The 10,740-nt window shown below is 37.1% G+C and overlaps 1 protein-coding gene across 1 annotated transcript; it reads right to left on the reverse strand.

Annotated features, from left to right (window-relative positions):
- Window positions 1-213: 213 nt before the first annotated feature.
- On the reverse strand, window positions 214-3,106 carry LOC131060229 (uncharacterized). Its single transcript, XM_057993402.2, has 3 exons — window positions 2,769-3,106; window positions 1,959-2,288; window positions 214-766 (listed from the first exon to the last, which is right to left on the reverse strand). Exons 1-3 carry the CDS (start codon window positions 2,946-2,948, stop codon window positions 338-340), a joined length of 939 nt encoding a protein of 312 aa, XP_057849385.2. The 5' UTR covers window positions 2,949-3,106; the 3' UTR covers window positions 214-337.
- Between the last annotated feature and the right edge of the window lie 7,634 nt (window positions 3,107-10,740).

Here is a 10,740-nt window from a genome sequence, read left to right on the forward strand (position 1 = left end):
TAAGATTTAAAAGATCTAAGATGACTTGTGTTGATGTATTTCTCTAATAATGCTGCAAGATTCCTTTTATCACTTTTTACAAATTTAGTTTTACACATGCTTGATAGATTTCTAAGTGATTTCAAAATGAATGAATGAATGTTCTTAAATACAACAACCAAACATACAATCAACAGAAACGTAACTTAGATCAACTTTAAATGACTGCTACAAAAAAGAGTAAGTGGATTTAAATAGAACAAACTTTCTTCATAGCAGATAAATTATCTACAATTACTGCAGATAAGTTATCTACAATTACTAGTAAGATATGAATTACAAATTCAAAGATTTCTTCTCAACTTGGAGGAAGAGAGAAATCAATAACATTAGAAATATTCTGCAATGGACATCTTGTTGAACTCTGGTTTCTAACATGGAGATCCTGCCTTATATTTTTCTTCCCACATTCACTTTTTTTATGCTGTCCATTTACATTGTCTGCTCTCACCTTACCTTCCACATCTAAGAAAGCCTGGCGTTTGGGCAAAACCCTCTTCAGTTCCCCTGTCTTACTGTTGTTAAGATTACTGTTACTGTTCTTCTCCTCCACAGTATTCCAACATTTTTTGTCAATCTTGTCTCGTTTGTCAGACCCATTTGTTGTCTCATGATATAGCATTGGGTCTGATTGAAAATGAGGATGAATTTTTAAGTGGGTCATCTGTGACTCCAAGTGCCACAACTTTTTCTGAGAGGAACGTGCCTTGTGCTGCCATTGCTGCACCTGATAAATCATCACTCACCAGTTAGCATGTCACTGTAATCACCTTAAAACATTATGCTCTGAGTTTTTTCATATTGTTAAAAATTTAAAATTATTAAACAGAATTTATTTTGATATAAGATAAAACAAGTTTTTTGAAGGACCTTAAACCGTACACATTTTAGAAATAGTTGGTGTATGAATCATATATTAATAGGCAACCATCCTTTAAACAGTTAGTGCTATGCGACAGTTTGAACTTCAATTTATTCTTCTAATTTTAAATAAATGAATGGAAGATTTTAATGATCTTTATATAAGATTAAGAATGTAACAGTTTAAGAAATCAAAAATCTTAATTTTATATTATGTTCAAATTTTTATTTTTATTTTTTCCCAGATCTCTTATTGTGAATCTTGATGGGGAAGCTAACAGTCTTCCTAATCCATACTTCCTCTTATAACAACTATAAGCTGCTAACTTTCAGACTGCTTTTGCACAGAGTACAGATGATGTCACTCATAAACTGTATCAGCATCATTGGTACATTTAGAATGGAAGATTTAAATGATATTTAGGAATTCAAATACTAACAGTTTAAGAGATCAAGAATTAGAATTTCAAGTAATGTTTAAACTCTTTTTAATGTCGAATCTCTTACTGTGGATCTGACCAGGAAGCTACCAGTCTTCTAATCCTTACTTCCTCAGATAACTCCTATAAGCTGACTTTGAGACTTTTTTTACCGAGTACAGATGATGTAACTCATAATCTGTGCCCACAACTCTGCAGTTTTTCCCAATTACAGTCAACAACCTCTGATCAGCTGTTGATGGGACACCCACTTACTTTTCCAATTTCAAAAGATACCAAGTGATCTATCTGACCGTACACTTTTACCTTAAAAAAAGTAATCAGCTGTTAATCAACAGCCTAGATAACCTTTTTTCATAAAATACAAACTCATCTACCCACCCTGAAAGGATCAGACTGTAGGTTTCTGGACATCAGTGATCAGTGTGGTGCTCCCTCTAAAACCTCAACCTAACCTCAACCTAACATTTAAGGTCAATTGTTTTTTAAAGCTAAACATATTGTAGAATGAAAAAAAAAGTGGGTTTAAAATTAAATATATTATAGAATGAATGTATGTTTTTAATAACGCCAATCAGATCAAACAATCTATCATGAATGAAGAGAAAAAGTGGGCACCATTTCTTTGCGTGCTTCAGCCTCTCTGGTAGCACGAAATGCTTTGCACCGCCATAAATCTCTAGAGTTGTGCAGCTCCTGCACTTGCTTATCCAAAACACCTAAAAGAAGTTGCATCTCCCACAGTTGTCCACTCTCTGCTTTCACCTGCTCTGCAACATTTCGAATGGCTGCCTGACAAGTATTTCTGCGGCACACCTCTTTGACTTCAGTTTCCCTTAATTCAGATTTGCTTCTTAACTTCTGCAACCTTTCTTGCAAAATCTTTATTTGAATGCTCGGAGTGCTCTTTTCAATCATATCCACCCCTTTGTCACAAGTCTCTCTTCCCTGAAGAATCAACACAGTATTATATGCCAACATAGGTCAATTGCTTGTTTCCCTGTTTATATATCAGAAACAGAGGTCAATTGCTTGCTAACATAAGATGGGTCATGAAATGAAAGATACTCAGAATTAAACTTAATGAGATTCAAGAGGATTTGAAGTTGCATTATATGATAAACAGAGCCCATAAAACTGAAGACATCTTAAAATTCAAAGGTAAGTGACAGTTCTTTCACCATATTAAATTATATGAGGATGATGAATGGAGACTTAATTATGCTGAGAGGCGAATGCAATGGTGTGAGTGATAGCAAGAGATGAATGCACTGGTGCGAGTGTGTTAATAAAAACTGTAGCTATTATAAAACAGAATATAAGTTTTAAAAAGATTTCTCACAATATTTTTACATAAATTTTTCTAAAGATAAATATACTAACAATAACTTTAAATTGCGCAACTGAGGAAGAAGGTGCAAAGCCAACCTGAGCCTTGGAAAGAACAGAGGTCAAGGAATGAACCACTCTCATGGTGCTTTCTAGTTTTAGGCTATCTTGTTCCTGCATCGTTACTGCTAAATCTTTCTGCACACGCAGAAATTTGCACTCTGTTCTCAGCCTTGTGCAATATCGAAGTTCTGTGCAGGGTATACTGTTGGAATCCATTGGGAAGATGAAAGTAAAATGGAATGTATATTGGATTTGTTTTTCTTTTAAAGTTTGGATAGGCAGAGAAAATGGGCATGTTTGAATGACAGGGTAGTTGGACTTGTTAGTAGAAGAAGGCAGAGAATTGCAGGCTGAGTGTGCATCCCATGCGTCTACCACTCATTATCGAGCTATGTGCCCCACAGTTCACCCACCCAATGTACAAAGAGCTGCCGTTTTAAAGTTCAAATTCAAATTAAAAAAATAAACCGCTGTCTCAATCTACGAACACGTTTATTGTAATCATATCTTGTTTATTTGGTTGCAAACCAAGTGTTTCTGCATGTCTTTCTGGTCGAAGACAAAAATGATTTTCCTGAAGATGGTGTTAAGATAATAATTGTTTGCATTCATTCTTTTTATAAAGATTCATTTAATATTTAAATCCATTCATTTCATTGTGTTCCTTATTGGTCCTCTATATGGTGGATGGAAAGTAGTCACTCATTAGGTTTAGGATTTTAATGTAGTGTTGAAATTCTTTTTAGGCTTGTAATGTATATTAAAAGGTGTTTCTTAGATTCTCTAAGAATTTATTTTGAAATACAACATTCTTGCATTTGATTATTATTTTATGCTTCAAGTCATTCAAAATGTTTAATTAGAAGAAAAAATTAAATCCAACATGAACTTGCATTTTAAAACAAGGGGATCATTTCTATGAGGGCAAAAGTGATCTAAATCAATTATATGATCATAGATTTGATCTAAAACAAGAAAGGGATAAATCAAGGATGAGGTCTAGACCTTGGAAAAGAGTGCAAATAGGAACAAAATACATAAGAAAATGAACCAAATTAGTAATATCTTGAAATCATTGCAAATAAGTATAAACTTAACTATTAACTATATAAAAAAGTCAATGCTACCACCTCTTGATAATTGGATATTACATACACAACTAACATGGTACCAAAGGTTGCAGGAAGAAGACCCTGGTTATTGAGAATCTGGACTCTGAGGAGGACCCCATTGGGGACAAGAAGGAGGAGGGCCCTTAAACTATGGGGGGCCCTGATGGGGATGCTGATAATGTTAATATGACTAGGGACCCCATAGTCCCGACCACTATTGATGTTGTTGATATGACTACCCCTGAAAGGAAAACCCAGGAACTCATTAATGACGAAGATACGACCCCTATGAACACAAACACTAATGGTCTTATGCGTGTGGAAATCCCTGACAACAATGCTCTGGATCCTAAAAATTTGGATACGGATTTAAACTTGGCTGAACAGGTGATGCATTCTATCCCTCTGATGGACCTGGTTAAGGATACTGATAACTCCATTGCTGGTGGCGAGCCCAAAGAAACTACTAAAACTATTGATGACTTGACTGCTGAGACCCCCAGGAGGCCCCTACTCTGTAGCAAATGGAAAAGTTGAGCACAAATGTGCTGGACATCACCCAAAGAATTGAAAACCTCAGCCTTGTTTTCAATCTGCAGTATATCAAGGAGGAGGTTAAACAGCTCAAGAACAAGATGGAGACTTGGGAAGCCCAAATGGTGGGCCTGAACAAATTCCATATGCAGGTGTTACACAGCTCCGCACTCACCCTCTCTCTGTTGAGGGAACGCTATGCTGACACTGAGGAGGACAAGCGGGAGGCTAGGGACCTCTACAAATTCCTGTCTAACGAATGGAGCAGTACTATGGAGGCCACTGGGGTGCGCAAGGCACCCCTGTAGTTTGTTTTATTTTCCTGTTGTTGTTTTTTATTGTTAAAAAGACTTGGTTCCTTTTTTATGGTAGTTGTTGTTAATTGTTGTTATAGTGTTGTTTCCGCGCTATGATTTTTGATAGTTATGCTATGTAAAGGGTCAGTGCCCTTATTCTCACTGCTTTTTAAATAAAAAACATGGTACCAAACAAGTCGCTAGATATTGCACTTTGTAGCTAGATAGTGCAAGCTCAACAACTGATTGTAGTACAATTGACAATTATATACTAGATAAGCATGATAATCCCTATAATTGCTTGGGAAAATATTATGGGAGAAAAATTGCAACAAAAAGGCAGTTATTATCATATTAATTAGAATCAAAGGATTTTTAAATGCATAGCCTTTATAGAGCCTCAATCTATAGTTTTATAGCATAGTATTCTATAATCAACCTTCTAACATCTATTATCCAATGTCCTTTGGTCAACCTTTTGTTTCGCTCATTTGCACTTGACCAACTTTGGTATATAGGCATCATCGTGGGATACTATCTAGCCAACCCATGGAATACAAAGAATCAAACACCTATATTATGATCCTAACATGATGCCAACATACCACATATGTGTCTCCAAGTGGATAATTAATATGTATAAATTGGTATTATCACACACAAAGAGTCAATAGTTATCTTCAACATATAATCTATATATGCATGTTATCTATTATAGCCACCACTACTAACATCAAGCTTGTGGTAGCATATATAAACATCTAACCATTTTGAGTAGATTGTGATACTTTAGAACACCCTCTTAAACATAACCATGTCTTTGGATTGTATCACATGAACTATCCCTAACTCTATCATATGTGTAGTTGGATCATTCTCCATGCCTCTATTAACACTAAATTTAGTATGTAGTAGTGAATTATCCTTCAAATGTCATGTTGTTCCTACCACAATGTCACCACATATAAATAAACATGCATCTTGTACCACAACATCTAAAGATTACTATTTTTTAGATGTTTATATAGCATGCTCTACAACTTTCTCACTCCCTTCATGTTTGAATTTGGTTTGCACATAGTGTTTTCTGTGGAAGGGACCCTTGTCCCACCACCTCCTATACCCTCTGAGACTCCCACTGAGCCTCCCTTATCTCTCTCTTCATGTGAGGGACCTACTTTTGAGAAAAATGTGGTACCTTTTGGTCCCTCTATCAACCCTTCTTTAGTGGTCAATAAGAGTCTTGTGGTGGTTTCAAGCTATGTTGTCATTACCTTTATAGATGAAGGACTAATTTTAGAAGATATAGTTGGGGCCTAAAGTTTGAAGACCATTCCCCCTAATGGTCTTGTGGATAGCTTGAACTCCAAGGGCTGGAAGAAGGTTCTTCTTGGGGAGGAGTCAAGACCTACTATCCTTAGGGCTACCTCTAAATATCTCAAAATTAAGGAGGGAACTTCCATTAAGTTGCTTGACTCAGTATTTGATCGAATCCTTTTCTCCATGAACAATGCTCTGGTTGGGAAATTTTTCTCATTCTGTGTAACCATTGACATGGTTCATCATGGACTATTGCAAGGTGGAAACTTAAAGGAAATGTCATGGGAAACACCATGTCAAGTGGCCTTTTGTCTTTTTAACTTTACTACGGAGGAAGATCTTATTGTTGTCCTCACCCAAGGGCTTTGGTCTTATGGTAAACATCTCTTATCTTTGTGCTGATAGAAACCGGGGTTTGATCTTGTTGCGGATTTGAACAAGACTACCCCTATTTGGATTTGTTTTTGTGGTCTCCCACTAGAGTTCTGGGATGAAGAAATTTTCAAGTGGATTAGTAACTCGTTTGGTCACTATGTTGTTGTGGTGGGGTGACTAAAGAGAAATTCAGGTTAGTTTTTTCTTGCTTCTATGTGAATGTGGATATTAATAAAACTCTTCGTAATTTTATATCCCTCCTGTCTAAATTAGGTAAGTGGATCCCACCCATTCTATATGAAAACGCTACTATTTTTTGCCAAAATTTCTCCAAATCAAGTCATCTCATTTCTAATTGCAAAGACCCCATTAAAAATCCTCCAAAGCTTAAAGACCCATTTCACCCACAAACGGATGTGGGGAGTGACTACCCTTTCACTCAGGATATCCTCAAAATAATATAAACCTCGCCTAAATAGGGTATTGTTAATCCCCCAAAGGGACTCTCCCCTTTTCTTTTTCAAATGGTCCCTCATATGGCTACTGTTGAACCTACTACCCCCCTAGAGGATGGAGAGATCCTTTCTAGCCCAGTCCAAACCCCTAAACCTAAGTGCTCCCAAGGGAATGAGGTATTTTCTCCTAAGTTTTTGATTAAGGGAAAACAGGTTTTGAAGGGCCCTTGAAACCCTTTACATCATTAGATCAAAAGATAGCCATTAAAGCACAACGAAAAAGAAAGAGACAACAAACATAGAAAATATAGTTGACCAGCAAACAAAAAGCCACTAGCAGAAAGACACTACAAACATGACCTACAAATAAAAATCCAAGGCTAGGTAAAGTTCTTTAGCAACTCGGCAGCTTCCAGCTCTAGTTGCTCCATGTTCTCAGTAGTCAACTTAATTTCCTCAATCTCCTTGCTTTGGCTTTTCTTTTTCCTGGTGCTTGCGCAAGTTCTTCTACCATGACTGGTCTCCTTATCTTCAGGGGTGTCTTCCTTCACCTCAGTGGTGTCCCTAGAGGCCTTTTCCCCTTGATCACTTTCAATCTTGCTAACAAGAACCTTAATGCTTTCAGAGGCCGCCTTTAAGATCTTATGACTCTGCTCCCCAATCTTTTAAAGTGTATTCTCAACCCCTTCCAGCCTTTTTTCAGTAGCCCGAACTCCGTTTTCCAAGATTTGGAAGCTATTATGTTGGCCATTAATGATTTCCTCAGCGTTACTGATTGCCTTGGTAAGCTCACTTAAACAATCAGGGAGGGAGCTGAATTTACCAGTGCCAATAGCTTCTAAAGTTTCAATTTTGTTGGCTTCCTGGGTTTGTTTAGCTTTTATGCAAGTTATTTCCTTCTGAACCCAAAGGTAAACCTTGTTGAACTTGTCAGTGTCATTTTTGAACTATAGGTCAATATCTAGATGGGAACCATCCTGGGCCTTGTCTCCCATAGGATCCAAGTTCACCTCCAGACCCACCTGCTTCAAAACTGCACTCTTAGTTTTCCTTCATGGAGGTGTCCTCCCCAACCAGACCCTTATCCTTAGAACCAGTAGAGAAGGGTGAATGACTCTTAGCTCCCACATCCTCATTTCTTAGAATTTTCCCCTTATGCTTTTGGCTAGAGAGGATTTGAACCTCCTCGTTGTCAGTCTCCATATCATCTTTAGTCTTGTCTTCATCCTCATACCAACTTTCATCATCCCCCCTCTTTTGCTTCCTTCTGGCCGACCCTTTACCCTGATCCTCTTGCCCTATTTTTCTTCTTCGCTTGCTCGACCCAGTGATATGGGGGTCGTCCTCAACATCAGCCTCAGTGTCATAAACTTCACCATCATCATCATCTGAATCATCCAATTCCTCGTCCGACTCAGAAACCTCTGCAACATTCAGTTGAACTGTGGTATTCTTGATGTGGTTGTACAAAACCACCATAAGATCAATCTCCACTAGGCTTGGTGTGTTTATGAAGTCAACCAAATTCACCATATTATCAATGTAATCAACTAGACCTCCCAGTTATTTTAAAGGACAAAGAGGGGTATTGAAATCACCAACAATCAACCAATAGGTAACTTTCTCCTAAGGTACCTCTTGTTAGCTCCTAACTTTTAAATAGTCTATCTTCACATCTGGTTCAGTCCCATAGTGCTAGTTTGAGTGTTTTTTTGGATGGGGATGAATAGACAACACAAAAAAAGAAGACTAGAAATAAGAAAATTGATGTGGGGGTGGATACAAAGGCTAGTTGTTCCTCCTAGTGTCTCACTTGACATAAGAGAGTTGTAACAGAGATTGCAAATGAAAGACAGACCTTGGATTCATCCTCAAATATTTGTAAATTAAGTTCCTCTCCTAGAATATGAGAGACCTCAATAGCCCTAAAAAATAAAATGCTCTAAAAAATACTCTCCTTGAGAAGAGGATTGATATCCTCCTACTCTAGGAAGTTAAATTGACTAAAGATAATTTCTAGTTTGTTGCTACCTACTTATGGTCGAATGCTAATTTCCTCATTAGTGATGCTAATGGGGCTTCACGTGGTGTCATTACTATGTGGGACCCCATAATTTTTTTTGGGATCCTCCCCCTCCTACTCTGCTAAGTAGTTTGGTTTTTAAGTTCTTCAACCCCAAGTGTTCATGGATCCTGATCAACTTATATGCTCCTAACTCTTGAAATGCTCCCAAGGCTATTTGGGAGGACATTTTATTGCAAATTCTAGTTGATAAAGATTCCTATTGGTTTATTGTTGGTGATTTCAATACCCGTCTTTGTCTTTTAAAATAACTGGGAGGTCTAATTGATTACATTGATAATATGCTTAATTTGGTTGACCTCATAAACACACCAAGCCTAGTGGAGATTGATCTTCTCAGCCAAACTTTCACTTGGTGTAACCACAAGAAATTTGCTAATCTAATTTAAGTCAAACTGGACCATTTCTTGGTCTCATCTGACTAGAACATTAGTATAAATTCTACTCTTCATTCTTTGTCAAGGATTGTTTCGAACCATAACCCCCTAATTCTCATTTGGGCTGATAAACTTTGGAGGGGACCTATTCTTTTCCATTATGAAATCATGTGGTCCACCCACCCCAACTTTAAGAATTGTATTTTGAGCTAGTGAAGTGCTCCTATCGAGGGTACTACTAAGTACAAAGTGTATTAGAAATTGAACCTCATTAAGAATAAAGTGAAAGGGTAGAATAGATTCATATTTGGTGACATCTTGCATAAGAAGAAAGAGTTGCATACAAAGTTGACTCGCATACAATAACAAATTTCTAATGAATACCTCTTTGATGAGACTCATATAGACAAGAGGGGGAAATGGAAAGAGAACTTAAAGAGAGATGAAATCATTTGAAAGCACAAATCTAGGGTATAGTGCTTGAAGGAGGGAGACATGCATTCTACTTTCTTCCACAAATTTTCTCTCTAAAATAGGAAGAGTTACACCATCTTATTGCTTATTGATGAAAATGACCAAATGATTATGGATGACACCCATATGTTACAATGACTTCTATTTACTTTTATCATGCCTATTTGGAGGATGTCACAACTTGTGACCCTATCATACGAGGAACAACTACTAAGTTGCTTACCCACAACTCTATCCTTAGAGGATAACACCCAACTCATGGCCCCTATTATTGTGGATGAGGTTATAATTTCCACCTTCTCCATGGGGGCCTACAAATCCCTAGGTCTAGATAGATTTCCCCTAGCCTTCTTTCAAGAAATATGGGATATTATGGATTATGATATTACTATGGCGACCAGGGATTTCTTCTATAATGGTAAAAAATAATACTTTTATTCCTCTGGTGCCTAAAATTCCTGATCCTTCCAACTTATCACATTTCAAGCCTATTAGTTTATGGAATACGATCTACAAGATCTTCTCTAAATTCCCAGTTTATAGAATTAAGCCCATGCTTAGTACTACTATTAATGTTAACCAAAAAAGGTTTTGTCCTAGGCCACCAAATATTGGATGCTTCTATCACAATACAAGAAGTTATGCACTCAATGGACAAGAATCATCTTCCAGATATAATCCTCAAACTTGATATTTCTAAGGCCTATGATAGAGTAAGATGGGAATTTTTTATTAAAGTCATAAAGAAAATGGGGTTTCAAGATAACCTAATTAGTTGAATAATCATGCTTAAGTACTTTGTCCTAGTGAATGGGTCCCTCAAGGTTTCTTTAGGGATGCAAGGGGAATTAAACAGGGGGATCCCCTCTCCCCTTACCTTTTTATCTTGTTGGTTGAGGTGTTAGGCAATAATTTTAAATATCTCGTTGCTAATAGTAGTCTCAAAGGTGTCAAAGTTTCATCCACAATTCCATTGTCCTAT

The sequence above is a fragment of the Cryptomeria japonica genome, chromosome 1 (assembly GCF_030272615.1).
Source record: "Cryptomeria japonica chromosome 1, Sugi_1.0, whole genome shotgun sequence".
NCBI classification, from domain to species: domain Eukaryota; kingdom Viridiplantae; phylum Streptophyta; class Pinopsida; order Cupressales; family Cupressaceae; genus Cryptomeria; species Cryptomeria japonica.